Raw genomic sequence first — 25151 nt, 5'->3', positions numbered from 1 at the left:
TCCTTCCCTCTCCACTTCCACTCCCCAGGAAGCTGCAGAGAGCAGTGAGGTCACTCCTCAGCCTCCTTTTCTCCAGAAAGGACAAACCCAATCTCCTCAGCTGCTCCTCACAAGACAGCCCTTCCAGCCCTTCCACCAGCTCCACTGCCCTCCTCTGGGTGTACCCCAGTGCCTTCACATCCTTCCTAAAGTGTGAGGCCCAGAACTGCTCTCAGTGCTCCAGGTGAGGCCTCATCAACACTAAATACAGAAGACTATCCCCCTCTGTTGGCTTTCTGGTTGTGCTGTGTTTGATGCACCCCAGATGACACCTGTCACCCTGCTGACAGATGTGGAGCGGGCCATTCACCAGCATCCCAGGTGCCCTTCTGCAGGGCTTGCTCTCCAGCCACTCCACTCCCAATTTCGACTTTTTAGCATTCCTATCTGCCAAGCAATTTTTATGCAAACTGCTGTCACTAAAAGGACAGCTTTGACTGTTAGTTCTGTCTCTGGAAACATGCTCAGAAGTGTAGTGGGTGACCAGCCTTATCATCATTCTGCAAATCAAGAGATGCAAACACAGTGGTCTCAATTAACACAGTTTTTATAAGACCAAAACCACCAAGACAGACAGAAACAAAATAGGATCTTTACCTTCAGTCTCAAAGGTCTTTTCCCTTTTATGTCTTGCAAGATTGTTACATTAATGTGTTTCTCTAACAAGTAAAATCACTTACTCCTTTTTCCACTCAACCATTTTCTGAGAAGAGGATAAGTTTCTCCCAATTATTGCTTCCAATTATTCTCCCAATTATTACTTCACAAATTAATGATTGAAAATAATAAATAGTTTTGTAATGGGAAAAAAACCCCAAAACTTTTTGTGTATATTTAAAGAGTTCAAATTTACAGAATACCACATCTAAACTTCTGAGTTAAGAATTAGTTTACCAAAGCTATCAGCTTAAGTAAGTAGCATAGCATAAAAATAGCAAAAATGAATGTTCTATCTTTTGAACTGCTGTCAAATACTGTCAGGGCGAGCTATTGAGCACCTCTAGTCAATTCTCTGTCCTGCGCCTGCTGGACTGTGAGGAGAGCACATCCTGGGGCTGCATGTCTCTGTTAAGAGGAAACAGTACATTCAAGCTGGTCTCACACTCCAAAAGAAGTCACCACAATCTCTTTGCACTCCCTGGGGTTTCCTGCTCTAGAAGCTTCATTTTACACAGAAGAAACAACCCTACCCCTTCCAAGCAAAAGCACTGGTAGTATATTTGTGTTGAAACACTTACAGTAGAGCATTAATTTTAAATCTACACAGGCTGCTCACCTCTGAGTAAGACAGACCAATTCAGCCAGTGTTACCTGTTTTTTCTTAACAATATGAGAGTTTCAGTCAAAACTAAGCTTAAAAAAAATCTTACTAGGAGTTTCCCTCATTGCAGCAACAACTCCAGGCAACACATACCACCAGGAAATGTAGCTGTATAATAACAATTTTAAAGGCACCTCAGAATGAATGCACCAGCCATCTAGTATTTTCTGACCATTTGGCTATTAGAAAGAATAGTAGGACAATAATTTGATTTAATGAAAGCTTTCTAACAGCTCCCTTATTTATCATAGATGTGAGCTTATGCTGCTGTGAAACTTCAGTTATGTACCACAGAAGTCATGTCAATTCTGAAGTATTAAATCACCTGAGTTGCAGGGAAAACATTTGTACAGCAGAAGTAATGTGGTATAATGTGGTAGGTGTACACTTAATATTTCTAGGCTCCTGTAAATCCCAATGCTGTCAGGGAACACAAGCCTAGAGAAATCTGGTGAAATATTCTTTATGCTGCTGTAGCAGCATAAAATGAAATTATGATATTAAATACTTAGAATCCATATATTTTTCCTTTACTATTTATTTCAGATCCACTGTGTCACATAAGAGCACTGCAAAATATTTTCTACATTCCATCAGTAATGAACCAGGAATGAGACTATAATAAACACTTGTAATTAATGTACTTCCACAAAAACTGCAATTTTTTTCTGAAGAGTATGTTGTATTAAAATTCAGTATGAACCTCCCAAAGCTACACTGGCTCTGTTCCAACTTGCAATATTTACAGATATATGAGCAACCCTTTCACACTTCAACATCTAACACCAAAATTAACTACAAAAACAGATGCTAAATTTTATTGATGCATTTCAACTTTTTAAAAAACCCTGTATTGAATTGAGTAAATTATTGTTTCATGTTATCATTATTTCCTTATTTATATAGCAGTAAGTAATGCTTAATCAAAAGGTTAAGGATGAAAATATTCAAAACCCCCACAGACACAATGAACTATACTTAGAGATGCACAATCCTGCAGAAACAAAAATAATTGCGCAAACAGCAAACTTAAGTGGAAGCAGTTACTGGTCCAACCAAATGAGATTCAAAATCTAATCAAATATCACACTTAATACTTACAGTTGTCCTACAGTCTCTATTTTGTATTCTTAGTACATTATTCATTAAATTATTTCAGAAGATTTGTGATTTCTTTAGTGAAACCATGTTTTTTCCATCTGGCACAAATTTTGAACTTGATGTGTTTTTCTACAGCAGCAACATCAACATACCACATTCTAATCACCTTGTTACTCAGCATCACTGATTAGCACAGCTCTGTCAATGCAGACTCCTATACACTCTGAGACTGTTACTTTGGAACTGCTGTTGGAAGATGTTTACGCTCTTTTTGCCAGTATCACACACACAGAATGTTTCATATGGCTGTCCATTTCATTATAGAAAAATAATATAACAAGCTCTTGTCTTATATTTTGTTCCAAAGACCTCTGCATGCCCTATGACTCCAATGCCCCAGTTCTGCAAAGGAACATGCTTTGCATTCCCACCACACACACTTCGTGGAGATTTTTTAACAAAGCTTTCTAATCCAGAAGAGACTATTGCATCCAATCTGTCCATAGAGTCCCAAAAACCAAAGCATGCCTCATTAAAGAGGCACTGGACCAGTTCAGCTTGCTGACTTCATCCTCTCTCTGCCTGTTATCTCTTACCATACATTAAAAAACGTAAGAATGAATGTCTGGGGAAAAAAGAGCAGAAAATTATCATGCAAATGACTAACATCAACCAGACTGCCTGACACCTGGAGCCTCCATGCACAAGAAAAACCAACTAGACTGCATTTGTGATTCCTATGGTAACCACTGGTCCAGAAAGGAGCAGCTATGCATGACTTACCGAGGTAAGGGCTAAAACAAACAAAATAAATCAGTCATTTCTGACTGAGCCATCAGGCAGACAATGGTGGCCATAACAAAGCAGTGCAACCCAGCCCAAGGTGGAAGTGGCAGCCAAGTCTCTGTGGGGCTTCCTCTTCAACACAACTGCCCCACTGCTTCCCTTGATGTACAAGCAGAAGTAGTGCTAGCAGAGGGTTCCCTAGAACACCTCCTGGGACACAATCTCAGATGCTTTCACCTTCCTCCAAATCTGAACAGCACAAGGTCTTCCATAATGAAGCTCCTGCATTCCTTCAGAAACCAATTCCCTTCTCCCCACTAAAAAAACATCCAAAAATTCCTACCACATGCTTTATTCATTGTCCAAACACTAACAAAACCTGTAACCAACCAGTATGGTTATCAGTCCTTAGCACTTACTAATCTTTCCAATGGTCCTCCTAGTGTTTTCACCAAAAAATGAAAACATCTGTAACCTTGCATCAGGGTGTCATTGATTTAAAGTGACTAGTGCAAAGTGCACTACTATGGTGCAAAGTATCACACACAGAAATTCAAGTTTTCCTGAGACTACTCCCTGATTCCCGAAAATCGTAACATCACTTGGAAAGTGATGTTATGTACAAACTTTGTACTGTACAAACTTTGTTAGCCTTAGCCTTAGCAGTTAATATCCTCTACCATGTGAGTTTAGCCCAGAGCTTAATATCACTTCCAATAACTCAACTAGAAAACTGGGAAGCAATTGTCTTCACAAGCTGAAGAACCAATTGTACTTCTTTCACTATTAGCTCTAATAAACCTACTCTTTTACCAGAAAGCGGCTTTGCTATTCTAAAACAAAGTAGAAAAAGTTACTACATTTCAAAATCACTGCTCTTGCAAAATAGATATATTTGTCAGATTCCTTTGTGCGATTTTCATTCTTTTCCTGGGGAGCAGCTCATACAGGTGCTGCACGAATTTACACATAACCCCCAGGGTAAAGCTAAAATTCTATGTTCTAAGAGGCAATTTTCCCCTTTGGCTCCAGAGAGGCAAGGCCAGCCACTGTCTTACAGACTTGTACAGTCCTTACAGAGGAACAGACTCTGTTTAAAACAACATTTTACATAAATGAACCTGGATGGGCTATTTTAACACATTACTTGCAAGAGCTGGTGTCAAAAGATTTTAATTTTTTTGTTTAACAAAATGGTTTTCAGCTTATTTTCAATACTTGGTTATGCCCTCCCACTGTTCCGGTAAGCACTGTTTCTTCTCTTGTTTTCAATAATTCTTGAAATCCTGAAAAACTGAAACAGTTTGTACATTAACAAAAGTAATATATCTTAATAGCACATAATGTGAATAAGCTTAGCTTACTGAATAAAGAATACCCTGGAATAACAAAGCATTGCAATTTTAAGACTTCCCTAACTTTTCACTTCACCAGCAAACCAGTTTGACAACTTAAAAGATCAGAAATACCATGACTTAGAAAAATTCAAGTGGTCTAGCTGACCTGTAGCTGACAAACTGTAGTAGCTCATCAAATACACAAGTATTTGTAAATAGGAACAGGGCCTGGGATGCAGCAGGAAAGAAGCAATCCTGCAACTTTTGAGAGAAAAGTATTTTTATGGGCATCAGTGTTAAGCAAAGCAAGATTTTAGAAGAAATTAAATTAAGTATGAATTATTAATAAGACAAACATTAGATAAAAGCCTGAAAGAGAAGGTCAAAGAAAACCATAGGAAATAAGTGCCTTAAAAATAATTTACATTTGCTGTCTATCTGAAGAAACATTAATTCAGTTAATCAAAACCACATCAAAACATCACAGCTGCTGACAGACAAAACACTCCTTTATTCCAATGGGAAAGTTTGGTGCTTCAGGAATAGAGAACGACCAGATTAGTAACAGGAAGAGAGGATAAAACAGGCTAAAAATAACATACTAAGATCTGAACAGCCAATTATATTTTGAAGTGTTTATGAACTTCAGTAAAAGAAAAAGAACAGTAAAAGTTCAACAGTGCTAAGTGTAACTTCTTATCCCCTGCTGTTTTGTCCAAATTTGAGACAAATTTGGAAAGAAACAATCTCTCCTCACTGACAGCTACTATAATTATACTACAACAGAACCAAGAACATTAACTGTCATTTAGACACTCAAACAAAACCTTAAGATGCATCTTGGAATTACACTTACATACTGCCATTCAATACATACTGCCAGTCAATTTTCACTAAAGGAAGAAAAGAAAATCTAAGAAGGACACATAAGAACTACTATTAGCACGATATTTCAATACATAATAGAACAAAGGCTCTCTCATCTCATAATTCAAGCACAATTCAACAGGAATCAAAATCCATGTAGATTGAGCACATCACTCCTTAAGTCACTTGCACACAGAGTGCAAATGACTTATTTTCCTCTTTCAGATGAGGTTGACAAAGGTTTGATGTGTTACACTGACAAGAACTGATGCTAATGCCACTGTAGCAACAATGATAATTCACAGGCAAGTAGGCTGCAGCTACAATGCAGATGGAGACCAGAGTCCATCTGAGCAATTTTAGATTTCAAAAACATCCACTGAAGGAACAATACAAGAACTTAAAAGAATCACCATTTATATTTTATTAATTTTTTAGAGGTTATACCAAGCATACATGATGACAATCAGCCTGGCTTACTTAAGACACTATATTACCTTTTATATTGTAATCAAGCAGCTCAAAATAAAAAAAATTACCTTGTTTCATTGCAAGAGTTTTAGCAGATTTGAAAAAAGCACTAATAAATACACAAAATGAAGTCAATCATACCTTTAGCCACAGCTTCTTTATACTTTTCTTTGGCATAATTTACTTCTTTTATTAGTTGCCTGTAGCTAGATTTAAGTTTCTCTAGTTCTGTCTTTGTGACCTTTAAAAAAGGGAAATATAAAAAGCATTAAAAATACTTATTCTCGACACATTTTAGAAAAATAGCATTAGTAAAATAGAATTAACAGAATTTATTATCCAAAATAAGGATGCTACACTTTCCACTGGCTTGAGAAAATCGTAATAGGATATTACATGGTGCAAATTACATGGTGCAAAATCAAAATCAATAAATGCAAGGAATTAAGTAAAAGGCCTAAGACACAAACCACCATTCACATCAATGTAATTAAAAAAATATTTAGAAAACCCAGCTAATCATCAACAATATTCTATTCCAATTACAAGGCAAAAAATAACAAAAATAGATTTAACAAATCATACTGGCTTAAAATGTCCTATGCATAGGAAGAAATTTCTTTTGCACCTAAATAAAAGCAAAATTTTTAGACATTACTCTTCCTACAACTGACTAAGGAACAGCAACTTGGCATGAAATAATCTACAAATGGTAAAACTTAAACCCTTAAAAACGAAAACCAAACTGATAACCAAAAAACCCAAACAAAAACCCAACTACAGAAGCAACTAACCAAATAAGAAACCTCTACCATGAAACTGAGCACTGAACATAACATTTTTGGTCACAAAATTAAAATAAAGTTTTCTCTTCTATCCCTAGCATTCATTCAGTGTGTGACGAAACTAGTGCACTGTTCAGAAATAATCCCAAATCATGAACTTGCAAACAAAATTCAGTAACAAACCAGTCATCACAATACCAAAAAATCTACCATGTATTGTAAGCAAAACAAAAAATTCTGATCAAAAAAAAAAAATCCAACAGAATAACAGACATCAATTGGAAAATCATGGAAGAGAAATTATTAACTACTTTTAATGGAAGTGCTTCTCTCAGTAAATGTGCAGAAAAAGAAGTTCACTCCACTGAAAAACTGGTCCTCTTGCAGGTGGCAGTAAGAAGGCTGAAGTTCACAATTTTCCTTTTTTTTCATGATGCAAGGCCCAGATAACACTACTTTCACCAACATCTGAAAACTTCATGAAATTCCTTAAAGATCCAACAAAGTTCTGTCTACAGCTTCTATTTTTGGGCCAACTGTGCAATATTTAATTTGAAGGCAGAACCTTTTCTCCACATCAATCACATATACTCATCTCATATTTCTACACTCAGTAAATTACACACATCTGCCAATAGAGGCAATATAGGAGAAATAACTATGACAATTTGTACTTAAAGACATCATCACAAATGGAGAAAAAGAGGCAATTAGGAAGTAATTAAGACCTAATAAATAATAAGAACAGCTTCTCTTACAGAAAACTGAAAAATATAACAGGGCACTAGCATTAGTAAACATTTATAATTACATTATGATTCTTAATCTAGATTGTCTTTTTCCAACAGATAAACCAACACCAAGAGCATGTCTGTTCCCAAAGAACACTTAAGGAATTAAGATGGTCAAAGATTACTTTAAACTCCATTTTTATTTCAGAAGGTCTTAGCCACCTAATTAGCACAGTACTCTACTTTTTTCCCCTCAAATTTCATGAAGAAAGAAAATTATTCAATATCTTAATGGAAACTGGAATAAATCTACAAGATACAAGTCCATTACATTTGTGCAAAAGCCATGTTATTTACTGTTCTTAAGAATCTTCCCCATAAGATTCCAGATTGTAGAGGTGTCTAGAATAAGAAAGGACGACATAAATGCATTTCACCTAAACACATTTTTATGCCATCTTTTCCTAAAAATAGGAGCTGCACAGATACTGATGCTCACGAACTTTGCATACTGTACTGAGATATAATTGGCATTTTACCTCTGTGCATAACAAAATCAGAAATAATACCACAGAACATCAGAAGTCTTTTGAATTTCAGGGAATCATTCTTAAAGTGCTCCAGGTACACAAAACCTTGAACAATGTCAGCTAACAATAGGAGAACCCTATTCAAATACTTCTTTGCAAATTCAGCAAGGGGGGGAAAAGGAATGCAGCCCCAAAAACCTCTAACCAAACAACAATGCAAGCTTAATCAGCAGGATGCAAAATACTTTCGTGGCTATGCAGCCCATAATAAAATAAATTTAATATGGCTAGTAATAATAACTTGGAAAGTGCTCAGTATGCATTGTTTTTTTGGAAAAGTCTTCTTTTAAAAGACATTTTTATTAGAGGTTCTATTAGAGTTTGGCCTACTAACAGAAAACAAAACATTGCATAGTCTCTTTTCAAGGTATACCTGAGCTTACAGCAGTCTTACTCCATTCAGCCTTTTTTTCTTATCCTTCTTTTTCTCTTTCTGTAATACTTTATAACTTCTATTATTTCTAACACATGCTACCAGTTTTTCCTCTTCTTCCATTCTGACTTTTTTGAGGTACACCAATTCATAAGTAGCAGCAAGTGATTATTTGGCTTGAAGTTTTATCAGATAATGACAGTCTACTGATCATGCATCAAAAAAGACATCCTCATAGTCCCTACTTGGGGAAGATGCCAATATTCTAGCATATTATGGAAGCAATCTTATTAGAGCCAATGTATTTAACTTAAAATAGCCATAGTTTAAATACAGAATAGCTCCAAATTCTTCTCCGAACTGCCCCAAGAACCTTTAACTCATCAATCCATGACAGTGTTACTGCTTTACTCAGATGTTACATTTTAATTACCCTACTTCAAATCCCAAATTCTCTGCTGGAAGAAACAGTGCTTTTCTTTCTCCCAGTAGACCTTTCAGACTATCGCTCCGATTTTTGACATCTGTAGCTAAATTTCCCCCAGAGCATCTGAAACTGTGACTGCTGTCAGCTTTACTGACAAGATACAGCACTTTGAACACAAGCAGGGTAACGGATATGTCATGGAATACACTCTGAAGTGTTTCACCTGCAGTCTCAATGTTTGGTTTATACCTGCTTTATATTTTAGAATAGGGACTAGAACCCTGTCCCCTCCCAAAAGAGTCTGGGCTGCCAAGAGCACTCATTAAGAACAGTTTACAGTGCCCTAGTCCCATGAACATCTAGAGTGGAATTAGAACAGGAAGAGAGATGGAACAGAGTAGAGTCACACAAGAATTCATTATCCTCTACTAGAATAACATTTCCAGTTCTATTAGTCCACGGAAATTCATATGGAAGAAACTTTTCCATCTTTGCCCTGTCAGCTAGCAGGAAAAAAAATGTGTGTATAAAATTATTAAAATTTAAACTAAGCATTCTACATGTCACCCACTACACTTTTACCACAGCATGAACAAAATCAAAAAAAATCCACTCTTAATTTAATATTTTCAAACACAGAGAATTATAATCAACTTATCAAGCACAGATGAATAAAATACCTTGTACATCTCCGCTTCAATTTGTTGATGAACACCTACGAAACTCTTCTTAACTTGCTGCTTATCTTTGATCATCATTGTAAGCCTATGCAAGGGCCCAGAATTAAGATCCTCTGCATGCGTCTTCATTATTTTGCTCAGCTGTTCTGTTTGCTGTACCACGAGCAACCAAGACTATAAAAAAGTCAGAACAGAAAAGCACTTACTTATTTCAGCTCACAAATAACCAAGCAATTAATAAGAACTGTGGGAAAAGATGCATCATTGTTTAAAAAAATTCAGTAAAAGAACTAATTTTAAGCTTACACAAATGCATTCAAGATCCTCCTGCAACAGCAAAATCATGCCTCAATCTCACTCATAAAATCATAAAAAAGCACCAGAGACAAAAATACAGTATTGAACATTCACCCTTCAGCACTGTCCTAGTATTTCTGTACATCAAAGAAAGTACTGCAGCCTTTTTTTTTAAATATACACCCAACACCCCTGAGAAGAACCATGTTCCTACATCCTTGGTCCTCCAGTTTTCCCCCACAGTTGTTCTGCCAAAGCTGACTTCCACCTTTGTCTGAATACCTGACAGCAATATGCATTTGAGGGGGGGTGGTTTAAGAGGACACCATTACATCAGTTGCTTCACACAGCAGCATCAGTCAGACCACCAGCAACAAAGCACAGACACAAGACCCATCTGTCACTGTAACCCAGCATCCTTCTGTACCCTTGCTTTAACAGCTTCCTTGGACATTCTGTGAGTTTTCAGAACAGCTTAATATGCTGTGTGTGGCTTTGAATACAGCTACACATCTACAGACATCAGAGACACAAATGTGAAATTAAACTTCAGTTCAAATAAAACCTTGGTTACCCTCAAGATTGCTGTCACATACTGGATTCCTTAAAGATAATTCCCTGACAATGAATGCTGTGCTATAGCTAAGATTTCAAAGTGGCTACATGCCACAGAATTACAAGGTTCTGAAGGCACCTAGCATATGAGTTCTATTGGCATTTATCTTGGCTCTCACTAAAGCAGAAATCAATCCGATAAAAACTTTAGAAAATAATTTGTTTCTTAGTTTTGGAGTTTCTTTATATCCTGTATACAAACATATATACCTAACATTTCCATCTCTACATAACAATGCTGCAACAGAAACTGGACTATAGAGAACAAAACAAAAGACAATTGACTCCTTTATATACTGGACTATCTTAAACATTTCTTCCAGCTTGTAAATATCCTACAGATTGGCACAGAGATATCTGGACTGCTTAAAGTGCGGTGTTATAAAATGTCAAGGCGTAAAGCTTTCCTGCTGTGGCTGGAGACCATTTCAGAAGCCATGGTGCAAAGCTGCATAGGATAAAACAGCACTGAACACTTGTGAAAAGAGTGGGCCTTTGTGGTTGAAGAAGAGCTCATAAAAGTGCTCTCAGAGGTGAAAATGTAGTTAGAATCATCCATTTTCCATAAAGCTGATTTATATCTGATGAAACAACTACTGTTTGAATCCTGAAAAATCACACCAAAAGCATTTTTCAACAGTAAAGGTATTCTAAGGAAATGCTGAGTTTATAAGTCACCAAATGAGCTTAAATAAGCCAGAAACATAGCAATTACTTCCCTTTCTATTAAAAAATAAAATTGCGTATTTCCCCATTCTTCACATCACTCTTTCCATCAGGAAAAGGGGAAAGCGATGTTTCCATGGGGAAATAGCAGTAAAGCAGGATTCCTGTGCTTTGTGTTATTGCATTTAATTATTTAAATTAGGAGAAGGTGAAGTAAAAATGCTTCAATAACAGAGATTTATATGGGGAAAAAAGCTGGGTAGGAACAGCAGAAAAGATAAAGCATTTCCTTCCACAAAAAAATGACCACAGTTCAACAAATGTAGTAAAATACATGATTGTTTGTTTTAACACTATTTTTCAGACATATAGACACACCAAAGAGCGGTCTGGAAGCTCTTAAAAACACCTCTTTTCTAGCATTACCAGTTGCTGCTCCCATGGCTTCCAGCAAGTTTGTTGTCTCCACATGAAAAAAACCAGAAGACAGATTTTCCCAGACACCATTTCTCTCTAAGTGCTCACTCTTCCTGTACACTTAGAGATCAAATCAAAACAAAACAAACAACCACAACAACACAAATAAGCAAACAAAACCCATTAAAAATTGAACAGCTTGGTATTGAGTTTTAATTCCAAAAAATGCCAAATAATACCACAATAACTAAAACAGATAGTTTATATCTTAGAAGATATAAGAAACTAGATTGATTTCCCATAATATTTGCATCATTCTTTGGTTCCGTAAAATGTCAGGAAGAGAGAAAAAAGTATCACAGAAGATTAAAATAAATTAGAATAAGATTAGTAAATAATCAATAATTCAGGCTTTTTAACTGCCAACACCAGTAACATGTGTCACTACACAACTGCAAAATCCAAGGTGTCAGTAAATTATAAGGCAAGCCCATATAAAAGATCTGCCAGTCCATATGAATATTTTTGCTGTTAAAATGTAGAAAACAGAGAAAACATAGAAATCAGAGATGTGACAGTGAAAAATTACACCTCCTTAAGAGAAAAAAAAAAAGAGAATGAAAATGATGCTGAAGGACAACTTGAGCACCCTATTCAAAACAAGATTTCAAAATGTTACATGCACACCTCTTTTCCCGGCAAAAAGAAGTTGGTTTAAGTCAGATCTCCAGATTTTTTCAATTTATCTGCTCACAAGAAGTGTTCATGTTAATAACATGACTGTCCTAGACTGAGATACCTATGTGAAGGTTAATGGTCATTTAAACCTTATAAGAATAAATACTCTGAGCCAATGAAAAAAAAAGGGCAGTATTTCAATTTGCAAGGCAAGAATTATTGTGAGGGAGGGAAGCAACAACAGAACATGTTACCTATAAACACTGCACAGTGCTGAAGCAGCCCAGCTATAGCAGCACAGCCTTCAAGTCACACACAGCCACTTTAACCCTGTATACATCCATCCCGCGCACAAGGAGCACTCCTGTTCCCAATGCTACACCACAGCCACTGTCCAAGCAGCCATCCCATAAGCCCATGACTAAAAAACTGCTTTGTCTGAAATTTAACCTGACCCAGAAAGGGTGTTTTCCTGCAGAGAGAAAATGGGGATTCACTCCAGACTGAACGCACTGTGTAACCACTGCTACAGAACAAGGGCAAACAACTGAATAAGCCATCAAAACACAATAGTCTTCTCTTGTCAGTAGAGAATCCAGGTGTTGAGTAAAACTTTCAAACAGGTGATATGCGAAGTTTGCTTCATTATTACATTTACTTGGACTTGCTCTAAATCTAAAAACCAGTAATGTGGACAACAGAGAGCCTTACCTTTTTAAAAAGTCAACACAGTTCTTTTAAACAGAATACAAAATAACCTCACAATTATGAGAAACATCCTGAATTAATGTTTTGTTCTTACAACACAGGCTGCAGTGTGAGTAACAGCTGGAATGCTAGGCTTTGCCTTAGTTTCCTGGCATTTTTCTATTTCTGCACAAATTCTATATAACATAAACAATAATTCCTATCTTAAAAGAAAAGCTTACTATAGCATACTCGATTTTCAAAGCACTAAACAAAGAAGCAGGCTCAACCCATTTATGTAAAATAATGAATTTCAAAAACCAGGATTGATTCTCATTCAGTTAATTTTTTCAAAGCAAGACTAGAGATCAACTTCTGTATATTTCATTAAGGAACCAAAGTAATCTATTTAAAATACTTTGGCAGTATTAACTCTCAAGAAACTGAATGGATAGAAATCCAATTCAAACCAAAAAAACAAAAGTTAACCCAGAACCCAAGGATATTTCAAATTCAAAATTCAGACTTACCTTGGACACATTGCTGATGTAATCCAATTGACAAGCGCTCTCTTTATCTACTTGGTTACAAAGATTCTGTAAAGTGGACGCATATTCTTTATCACTCTTTACTCTCATTACCATAAATTTCTTTACTGTTTCCAGCAGTCGTAGTTCCCAGTCTTGCAGTTTTAATAAAGCATCATGAGAATACTTCAGGTCACCTCCAAACCCCATTTTTTAAGGCACTATATACCAGACAGGGGAAAATACAGGCTCTTCACCACATCTGAAAGGAGAACAAGACTGATGAGACAATTATCAAAAGAAAAAACTTCTGGTGAAACAAAGAGCAATTATTGATGCCTAAACCCTGAAATTACCTAATCATAAGACTCACCACACACATTAACCTCCTCAGTATAAACTGAAAGGAGGCTTAGAGCTGTTTTGAACAACAACTCTGACTGGAAAAGATTTCAGCCTTAGAATTCCAGTTTCCATTTATGCAAAAACGTTCCTCCTTAACTTAAAGAACAGTATGGAAGAAAACAGCATCTAAGACAAACACTTAAGACCAATCTACATATTCAACCAAATAAGCACAGCTAACAGTATCTCCAGACAAGCTGCCAGCTGCACTTTTCTACTCCTGGTGACCTGAAACACTTGTTTCTCACGCTTACTCTCCTAAGAGCACAGAAAAATCCACATAAAATACCAGTTCTCAGGCACTACATCTGTGGGAAGTTGATAACTATTTAGAAGCTAGTTTGCTCCTAAACCCTGAACCTGCAGATTCAACCTCCCAAAAACCAGAAAATACTCCAAAGTAGGTTTCCCATCCAACCACACACTGGTCCCCTGGGTCAGAGTTCTTTAGTTCACATCATTTTACCCTAGGACAGTCCAGTCTTATTGTACCAAATTGACATAAAGTAAGATTGATAAACAGATAAGATATACTGCCTTATGAAATCCTGTAGCAGAACCAAAGGTCAAAGACACATTGCTAGAGTTAGCTCTGAAATACCTGCATCTGATGCTGATAAACACACAGCTACATTGTGGAAGAGCTGAAACCACACAAAGAAGTAATTCCTACACACGCTTGCACAAGGTTTTGTAATGTGGGCTGAACCCTCTTTTCTGTGTACAAACCAACCACCTGTTCCTATACTAATCAGCTTCAACTAGGTAAGATAAAACTGCAACCCTTATCTCTGGACTGCAGTGCAGCCACAGTCTGTACATTGCCTATTCACTAATTCCCACACTACAGCAAAGTCTTGGATATTTTTAACACAGAAATACCAATTTCTTCACTGGCTTAACACATTACACTTAAATTAGCAGTGTTCTACAAACATTAACAAATTTATCTTCCTAGCAGTCCATTGAGGGAAGTAGGACTGATATTCTTATTTTACATTAAGAACTGAGACACATAAACTAATGTCAACACTGTGGCAGCTCATACCGATATGTACAAGGTTTAAAGACAGACTTTTCAGAGTTCCTAGCATTTTTAGCCTGTTAGGTATTCAGAAAAAAATAAATATGTTACTGGCTTCAGTTACTGCACAACACTTCTGAAAATTTTGCGAATTAGAACCTCAAGCAACCTCTGAAATAAGCCTCATGTATTGTGCGTTTATTCTTAGAACACAAACCATGCTACAAACAAAACAAAGATCCAATAAAGCAAACTAGAACAGTGCCACATTACTATGTATCTACATAATACAGACAACTCAAAGCTGTATGAGTAACCTTAAACCTGTAAGCTTTCATAAGCTCTTTAATTTCAAGCTGTATATTTTAGTCAGAATACTTCTTGATGGCTAGGAATTCAGTCATACACAGCAACAGTAAATAGTTCCTGTTGGCTGTATTTATGAACTATGTCATTATTAGCAGCATTATGAAAATACCTCCACAGTTAAAACTGAGGAACACTCTTGCAGAACCACAAACATTTTAGCAACATGAACCAAAGAAAAAAAAAATCTTAAAATCCCTGTTTATTAACATTACTAAATCTGCAGCAGTGAATTTTCAATGCCCTTTAGATCTAAATCCATTTTTATGACTTGTCATCTTTCTCCTACCTCATTTTAGCACATTACCTAACTCTCCTAGCTCAATAGCTGTGAGAAAAGATAGTATCCTTGTTTTCTTACATCCAGATTTAGAAGAGATGGGAACTGAATCTCACAGTGAAGTTCAGCCTTGTATTATGAGTAAAGTGATGGCTTGCTTTTTTCCTAGCCTCTGTTTTTTTCTGAGAGGCAGTATGGCAAGGGAAGGAGGAAATATTCTCAGCATGTGATATTTCAGTCTGCTTCTAGTGAGTTACAAAGGAGATACAGGATTACAAAAATCAATAGAACAAAAGACCCAAGAGTATCTCAGTCCAGCCTGCTAAGTTGCTCTTCATGAAGCAGTAATCAGATTTTTTCCAATTCCACTATTAGATGCCTGGATACATAGGCAAAATTGTACACACACTGGACTTTGGTCTTTGTTTTAAATTATTCCCTTCTCTGTGACAGAAGCAGCACAGCAAAAAAATAGTTTTGCAAAAGTGGTAAAATTCTGATTTGCTAAAACTAACAAGCACAAAGATTGAGAACTGATGATTCCCAAATGGGTAAGCCAGCTGCCATGTGACTTCCATGAAAATTGAGAAAATGTTCAACCAAGACATCCAGCCAAATTCAAGTGCTTTATTGTGGAGGCAAAGAAATTGTGAAGAAGTATACAAGACCTAAGCCACTTGACTAAGCTTAAATTTTGATAAACTAAAAACTAATTCCGTCACTTTAAACCACTTCTGATTTTTCAATGTTTTTAAATATTTTTAAACAACAGAAAATAGTACAGATCACACAGTCATTAATTTGAAGTCAGAACTGTAAGATTTACCAAACACATGAACATACAAATCTGATTTTCAAATACTCTTAAAAAACACAAGCAAATTTTGAAAGGCCAGTGTTCAAAAATACAGTATCTGGGACCAACATAGACAGGTATTTTTCCAAGTTTGCTATCTCCCTTGTTAGTGACCACAGATGAGATGACAGCTGCCCTACAGGGTCAGACCAATACAACAGAATATTTCAGTCAGAAGGGACATACAGTGATCACCCGGGCACAGTAATGCATTTAGATCAGCCCTGTGTCTCCAACCATGGCACCAGAAGACGTTTAAGAACAGCAGACTAGCCAGGCTTCTATTCATGGTGTGATTCTCCTTGCATTTCCCCACGTTCACAGCTATTAGATTATGGAATACTAATATTCCCATATTTTTTGGCTTTACCATACAACATTAAAACACTCACACTGAAAGACAAAGATTCCCAGACAGATTTCGTAACCACAGACCACTGGCAAAATTGAGAAATCAGCAAAACCAGCAAAATCTGAACCCAGAAAAGATTTAATGTGGAACTGGTATGAGATGTGGGGAGTTTGAGACACAAGCATACTTTCTTTTCTAATGTTCAAAAGATGAAAATACAATGTGAGAGCTATTCTGGGGGGGAAAAAATTCTCAAAAAAAATGGGAGAGTATTTTATCTTAATGGAAAAACCAGAGATGGCCTGATGTTTTAAAACAAGCTAGACAGAGAAGCGATAACAACAAACATGATATGCTAAATTCATACAGAAATAAAAACCTTCAGGAATTGCTTTACTCTTACTGTGAAGAGATTTCTTCTGCTTCTGGTAGATACCCATGAGGTTTATCTCTTTTTCCACATGTGAACAAAGCTTGCATAATTTGACATGCCAGTGAAGTTTCAAACAGAATTGTATCACGTTTTGTAAAAGCAATAAAATACCAGTACCACCAAATAAGACAAATGAGCTTCAGCTATTTTTTTATATTTTGAAATATAAGATATATATATATATAATATGTTAAAAATGTATAATATCCTATATTAACTATTATAGACATAGATACAGATGGCTAAAAAAATTACTGTACATGTAAATTAGTAAAAAAATATTTGTTAAATTTGGGAGTAAAATATGTCTCACAATCAATTCCAAGAAAGTAGGACTTACTTTCTTTACAGTGTTACACTCAAAAGAAATTTCAAACTAATCATTCACAGGAAATGCACATTGAATGTTCATTTAATAATATAGTGTGAATGAGCAATCAGATCTTAAACTGTTCTAAATTTAAGCAGTTACCAAAAACAATTTAAAATTTCTCACTACCACCAACACAGTGGTGCAGTCAGAGTCCAAGCAAATGAATGTTTATTTTTTTCAGCCTAACAGTGAGAAACTTCTAGGAAGTTGCTAGTCACACAAACCTTCATAAACCTTGTAACACTTCCCTCAGGAAATAAAACCAGTATTCCAGTTAGTCATGCTGCTGGATTCCAGCAGCAACTCTGAAGAAAGTAGTTTCCATAACTGATGTACATTTAATTTAAAGATTGCAATCTGTCTGTGACACATGAAAGTGGCCATGCTGTGTCAGACTAAAAGTCCTGTGTCTGACACTGTCTGAAAACAAATGAGCAAGGAAGAACAGAGCACATACAATGGAAAACTTTCACAAGATGCTCTCTTACACTTGTAACAACTAGTGTTTTCTGCTACATATTGCCATCAATTATATCCACGGTTGTGACTTTATAAACTTAAAATAATGATGGATCTACACACATCAGCTGGAACTTGTGGTTTCACAGTACCAGTGACAAGGCAGACAACTAAAAAACCACAAACCCAGAAAGCACACCTGGCTCCCAGTCAAATTCAGAATAGGAAAGCACATCACAGATCTGGATTCTCCCACTCTTCATATGCTGACCATGAATTTAGATTATTCCTAAATCAGCATGGCTTCCAAATCATGAGAATACATAATGTCTTTTATACTGCAAACACTTTCTACAAACATTAAAAATATCTCAAAATCAGAAAAGAAAGACTATTTGGATTCAGGAGACAAATCCTTAAAATCAAGGCTTCTATAACTGAACTAAAAGCATTTTTACAATAGATTATCAATTTGTTAGACAGTCCGTCTCAATTTCTCAATGTGAGGCTTACAGTAGTTATATTCCATTAAAATAATTAAGTAAATCATTCTTAGTGCTCCATCCACATCTTAAACAAAAATTAGACAGTCAAACAACTGACATTTCTGTTTGTGTAGGATCCATTCCTGGAATACACAAGACCATGAAACACAAAACCCATGCATTACCTACCATTTGCTTACGCTAATCTCATGTTCATAAGATCATCTTTGTATGAACAGATATGATGTATACAACATAAACTAGTAAAACCAATCATTCTGCAGAGCTTTTGTCAACAATAAACATCTAAAGGGGTAATAAGAGCTTGCCTGGTTATTTCAAAGATGATTTGAAATACTGGTCCACTCAAAGCAAAGCAGCCAGCTAATTTTCAGGAAAGCTCTTCTGCAAAGCATAACTTAGCCACATACCTTAAAAGTTTTCCTTCAGAAATGTCCTTTAGTACAGTTTTCCTATGTCAGCAGCTACTTCCTCTGATTTTCACCTACTGAATTTTTTTTTCTTTTCTGGGGACTCTGTGAAAGAAAAACACATAAAACTTCTTTTAACTATCTCACCGTTTCAAATACATTGCAAAACTCAAACTTAGGTAAGTTGCCCTGCATTTTCAGATTACCAGAAGCCAGGTTTTTTTTTTAAGAAAATACATAGTTCAATTAAAAGAAAATAGTTGATTTCTTAAATGACTGCTAGAAGTATGCTATCACTTCACACACATAATTTTGAGTGAAGAAATAATTTTGCCTCTACACATTTAAGAGAAGATTTTTCTTTAAGTGCTTGGAATTTCTTATGACAAGTGTAGTGTAGCCGAAAAATTAGACTATTTTATTTATTTATGAACCTTGCCCTTGGTAAAACAAAACCAGAAATCTATTAAGGAAAATGAAAGCACGGAAGGCCCAAGTTTGTTATATGAAAGACCAAGTTAGTAGTGGTATTTTCATAGAAGTGGAAGAAAAGAAGTGGCAACAAGAGAAAGGAACCACTCAATACACATAAATTTCTATCTGGCTCTAACTACTCTAATATCTAGAAAAGTAGGAGGTCAGGAAGTTAGGATGACTAGCAGGACCAAAACTTCATGTAACTCTGGACCGCAATTTAGGTGAAGCAAACTGACATGGAAGGGTTTTGAGGGCTTATATTAAGGAAAAAAATATATTGGATTTAAAAAATGGTAAGGAACAAGCTTTGCACACAGCTTACAACTGCAAAGTATACTGTATAATCTCTATGTGTGGACCCATGATAAGCATTCACTCACAATCTCACACCACAGTGTGGAAGTTCAAATGAGACATTCCAGAACAGTTTAGCAATGCCCTCATAGGAAAAAACACATAAAGCAAAACTGAAAGACAAGTGTGTAGGGGTGAAGAAAACAAAACTATTTTCAAAATCTCCATTATTTAAAACAAAGCACTGATCACAGACACGTTCATAAAATCTCGCAAAGGGACAGTCTTAATTCACATTCAAGCAGGCATTATTTAGTATTCCCTTCTGGTTACTTAGTGACATTTGAGAAACAAAGAACTGCCTAATATAAATACAAAACTTCTATTCTCCACGACCAAAAATAGAAAAGACTAAGTGATGCTAAGATTCAGGCACTAAAAAGGAACAGCAGCTATGCAAACAGATATGAAAGGAGAAAAAAAAAAAAAACCACAGGAGGTTACAAGCATTATAAAATTCATCACATTTCTAAGAAACAGATATAAAATCATTTGTTCCAAATTTGCAAAGCCCAAGGGTAAGTCTCCACTAGCAAAAAAGTACAAGCAAGAGCAAAACATTAGAGTAAATTTGGCTCATCTTACTAACACAAATACAAACTGGGTGGAAACACCAGACTGTCACTGGACAGGAACATAAATCCTAATCCCCATTCAAATGAGACTCATGAAAGTGGAACAAACATCACCACCAGCACCTGGGCACATTCAAGTTTCATGCAGATGTTAAGAACTGCATGTGGTAAAATGAAGCCCACAAAAAAATTCCATTTATCAAATGAAGCAACAGATTGGCGCCACTTCAACACAAAAAAGTTCTATCTTCTGATCCCTGAACACAAACAACAACACACCTTTTTTTCTCTTTTTAAAGAACTATGCTATCACATATTTTAGCGTGCAGAATACTGTTTGTCATTAACAAAACCAAATGCAAACCCAACTTTTCTTTAGAATTCCAGTTACTATTAACTTTTTACATATGTATATTTTTTCATCTGCACACAGGTCATTAGTAGAACTTAAAGCTGGTAATGCAAGTCCAATACAAAGTCTAATTGATAGGCACAGACTAGCTAGTACATGGAAGCATAATAAAAGCTTTCCAGTGAATTGCACAGCCATCTGTCAGAGGGCAATAAAATCTCACAAAATGTCCACTGTTATTTCTGAGCTCAAACATAGCAGAATCTGATGTTACAAACATCTTGCTACCTCAGTGCTATAATTCCCTAGCTAATGAAGGTATAAAAGACAAATTTATAAGAAGATAAAGACAGAAAGAAAACTTAGATGATCTGCTGTTTTCTGAAACTACTAACAAGACAGTTACGGCCAATCCCTAAATCAGATCCTCTTCAGACTTAAGATATATAAGGCATTTTCGAAAAATGAAGCATCTGACAGGCAATTAAAAATATCAAATTAATAGTAAGAATTCACCAGAGTCAGATGCTATTGAGCCAAAGCATTGAAGCATCAGCTATCAAATTTCCAAAAAATTAATTCTGCAATGACTTAGGCTTAAGGTGAGCCAACCAAAGAAAAATCAAGAGTGGAAAATAAATCAAATTTTCTCCAGATGGGACAAGGCAATCAGAAGCACAACACAGTCTGACTCTGATACTGGACAAGGTGGTTAAAAGCATGCCTAAGAACCTGCAGACTAGAATAATTCAAAAGAAAAAAAGAACAATGCAGCTTTTACAGAGCAAAATCACGTTTCACAACTTGAAGAGTTCTATGAAGGCATCGAGGATCCTGTGGGAAAAGGTGTTGGAAGTAGGAAGTTTCTGCTGATGTCTCTGACAGGAAGCTACTAGAGACCTGAAGACCTTGCAGGGTAATACTTAAGAGACAAAGACTGACAGGGGAGAGAGCTCAGAAGCCTCTCCATAATCTGTGCGAGGACTTGGGCTGCTCTTCAGAATGGTTACCTCCCTATACATCACTACAGAGGCATCTGTGCTTTATACAAAATTATTATGATTCATCAAAACCTACAGATCATTACAAAACTTGCAAAACCTCAGAACACTCAGCAGCAAGCACAGAAAACAGCAGATGAAGTCATATATCAATAAGTGCAACATAATACACTGGTAGGTGTTATTTAACAACAGTACCAGAAAAAAGCTGTAGTAGTCTCTGAACACACAGCTTCAAAAACATTTCTTCAGTGCTTTCAAGCAGTCACATTAGAAACCATCCAGAATATTAAACTATTTTTTAATGAAGGGAAGGGAAGGGAAAACAGTTCTTAGCAGTTCCTGCAGCTGTGATGTTATTAAAAATAAATGCAAATAAGAAGCAGGGAGCTTCATCAAATAATAGGATTTACACTTAGCAGCAGCCCAAAAAAAAAAAAAAAAAGGCAAAACAGATAAAAGCCCAAAAACACAGCTCCCAAAATCTCTGCCTAGAATCACATGACACAATTCTAATTTTTTCAATCTTTTCTTTCAAACAATTTTCTAAACCACTGCTGTCCTCTAAACGCCCTGCAACTGGTTCTCATCTCACAGAAGTCAGAAGTTGAAACAGTGGGGTACTGTAGGACCAACCAACGCTGACAAGAACAAAGAAATTAGTTCAAATTACTTTCAAGCTCCTTGATCGTGTGCTTACCCCCTTTCTAATAATTTGATAATATATCCTTATTTGTTCATTATCCAAAAATTCATAAATTCATCTTCCACCACCACACATCCATTCTGTCCAGCCTACAGACAGCCAGTGAGCTTTTATACTCACTGACCCCTGCTTTGTTCCAGATGACATCTCCCATTTTCCAAGACTATTCTGAACAGTAATCTCATTCTCCTCCCCACCTTCAGCTGTTTGCTGCTTCCCATGGCCTGGTAACTTTCTCAGCATGTTCTTTATCACCTGAGGCCTTCTATGAAAGAATGGGCAAAGAGTAGAGCGTCATGACATCTGGTAGCAAACCACGCAGTAAGTGCTTTTTAGGTGCAGTGACTTAACCAGCTTTGTTTCCACCTGGCAGAAGTTTCTACCTTACAGTCACAGCTAAACAGCAAGACTGAATCTCATCAGGCAGACAAACAAGAAGGTGAAGGCAGATACAGGTTAAGAATAAAAGAGCTAGTCCAGCTGACACAAGTTACATCCTGTCACTGTTTCAAGACTCTTCTCTTGTCTTGTTAACTGAAGAAGTGACAAAATCAGCCACACACCCTTCTTTTGCTTTCAAAGGTAAACACATCTAGTTTCCCATTACCATTCATGTGTTTACCAGAAAGAAAAAGCTTTCCTTCCTCTTTTTTTCTGAGAATTACACTTTCCCTAAATTCAGCTCCAGGACTCAAGGAAAGGCAGAGAAAAGCACGGCCTCAGTAGAGCTCCTGACTGACAAATTTTTACTGACCTCTCAACTCTGCAGTGTCGCAACATGTATCTCCACACGAGATCCTAAAAGAAAAATAGATTGAGCAGGATTAGGCTGCTAAAAGTGACTATCACAGGGCAGGTACTGTGCCTCTCTGGCCCTGTTAACCAATTCTACCAACTAAAGAGAAAGACTGTTCCAGAATAACAAACAAGTATTTAATGTTAAAATGTCCAAAAATTGGCCACAATTTGAAAACAGAATAAAAATACACCAGTGACTCAAGCTCACTAAAAGTGTTTATTCTATAGTGTATTATATAGTGTATTAAAGAAATCTCTGAGAAAAAAAAGAGAAGCTAAAGAAAATTAAACTATTGCATTTTCAAGGGATTTCTTGTCTTAGACAACTAGTGAAGGTAGAAACAACTTCTAGAAAAAGTTAACACTGAACTTTAAAAGTACCTGAAGTAACCATCTCAACTGAAGAGTTACTCTAAGCACATTAACTTATTTCTTTGCTGATTTCTCTTACATTTTTAGATTTCAATTAGCTACCATGTTCTTTAGTCTGAAGGTAGGAAGCAGTCTCCCATATTTGAAAAAATACCCCTAACCTCTGAAAGTAGCATTTCACATCTTGATGTCCATCTGTCTCGAGATGAATACATAGCAATTCAGAACTACCACACACATAAAAACCACATGTAAATCCTCAGTCCCAAAGCTACCTATGTAAACATTTCTTCAGGGGAACAGGACTGAAGAATACTCCTACTGGGGGTCGCTCATCATCAGAAAGCTACACCTAAGACTCCTCCTGAAGACTTCAGGTCCCAAAATTCGCTGGCTGCTGCCATTGTACATTTCAACTTAGAAATCCAGAGTACTACCAGAAGCTTCTCCCAGTAGCACTGTCTTAGCACTCAAGATTTAAGAACAGCCACAGAAAAAGATAAATCCACAGGATGTGAAGTACTTTATAAAGTCTAGAGATATTTAATTTCTTCCTATGGCCCAATATCAGCCAGAATGTCTCACTTCAGACAAAACAATTAGGTAAGAAATCTGCCCTTAGTCTGTAATATATAACAATAGTGGTCTCCTCAGGATAAACATAATCTAGTTCCAAGTATTTATTGCTCTTTGGAATGAAACTGAAAGAGCAATCAGGATGTTTCTTCTTCTTTCCTCCTTCATTAACATTACATCCTTCTGGTTCATTAAACCCACTACTTAGTTAACTCACTGTTCATTCAGTCTTCTTGAGGTCACTTATTCCCTTGGCATCATTCTACCACATTTAAAGCAGTTTGATTACACAGTATTTTGTACAGAAAATACTAGCCATGAGGACCATAGGTCCATGAAATGCTTCTGTCTGTGTTGTTGCATTTTGTTTAAATGGTATGCTCTGTCTCACCCCTCAAAAATGTACGGTTATTCCAAGCTGTGATCCTCCCCTGCAGTATCATGTATCTGTAATCCTGTTGCCCACAGTCTTGACCCGCACCCACCTTGAATCTCTCTGTGAAGCTGTGTGAGGGAGACCAGGCTGGCTCTCTTGGCCCTTTTCTCCCTAGGCTCTCCCTCCCTCCCCCTTTCCCCCTTCTCCCTCAGGATCCATGCTGCTCCCGGGGGTGGGACCCCCAATAAACCCTCATCTAATCAGCACCCTCAGAAGCCATGTGGAGTTTCCTTGCCTGCCTGCCTGCTGCTACCAGAGAACACACAGCTTAGGGGCCCCTGGGGGCCCCCTCAAACGAACTGCATCATCTGTCTCTTCCTAACTACTGATATTCCAGGCTCTTGCACTGCAGGAAATACAACGTATCATGTGGTTCAGAAAGGTGTTGCCTCAAGCCTTTGTTTGCTGCTCCTGAACTGACTGTTCATTCCCATCTCCATATCCTAAAAGATATCGAGATAACTCTCTGTGTTAAATGGGATACAGTTTCTCTCACTAGAAATGCAGATGACTGAAAGATGCATTTGTTGAACCTTCTTACATGCTTTAAGTGTGTAACAAACTTTATTACACATATTCTACAAATATATACCAAAATGTAAAACCTATATAATCTTTTCTTAGTTTTAGTCAGTTCTGTTTGGG

The 25151-nt window shown here is 36.6% G+C and overlaps 1 protein-coding gene across 6 annotated transcripts in view; it reads right to left on the bottom strand.

Annotated features, from left to right (window-relative positions):
• Nucleotides 1-25151, bottom strand: part of FER (FER tyrosine kinase) — a 154223-nt gene that overhangs the window by 122371 nt on the left and 6701 nt on the right. For 5 of the 6 annotated variants that reach the window (XM_038125679.1, XM_038125683.1, XM_038125684.1 and 2 more), the window contains exons 2-5: nucleotides 18860-18964; nucleotides 13399-13657; nucleotides 9509-9682; nucleotides 6064-6163 (exon numbers count right to left, since the gene is read on the bottom strand). In XM_038125679.1, coding sequence (XP_037981607.1) covers nucleotides 6064-6163; nucleotides 9509-9682; nucleotides 13399-13605 — 481 coding nt within the window. In that variant the 5' untranslated portion in view covers nucleotides 13606-13657; nucleotides 18860-18964. Of the gene's footprint in view, nucleotides 1-6063; nucleotides 6164-9508; nucleotides 9683-13398; nucleotides 13658-18859; nucleotides 18965-23078; nucleotides 24611-25151 lie in introns of those variants that run through there. The other variant, XM_038125680.1, reaches the window with a different exon arrangement.

The sequence above is a fragment of the Motacilla alba genome, chromosome Z (assembly GCF_015832195.1).
Source record: "Motacilla alba alba isolate MOTALB_02 chromosome Z, Motacilla_alba_V1.0_pri, whole genome shotgun sequence".
NCBI lineage: Eukaryota > Metazoa > Chordata > Aves > Passeriformes > Motacillidae > Motacilla > Motacilla alba.
This window is presented reverse-complemented; position numbering and strand designations above follow the sequence as displayed.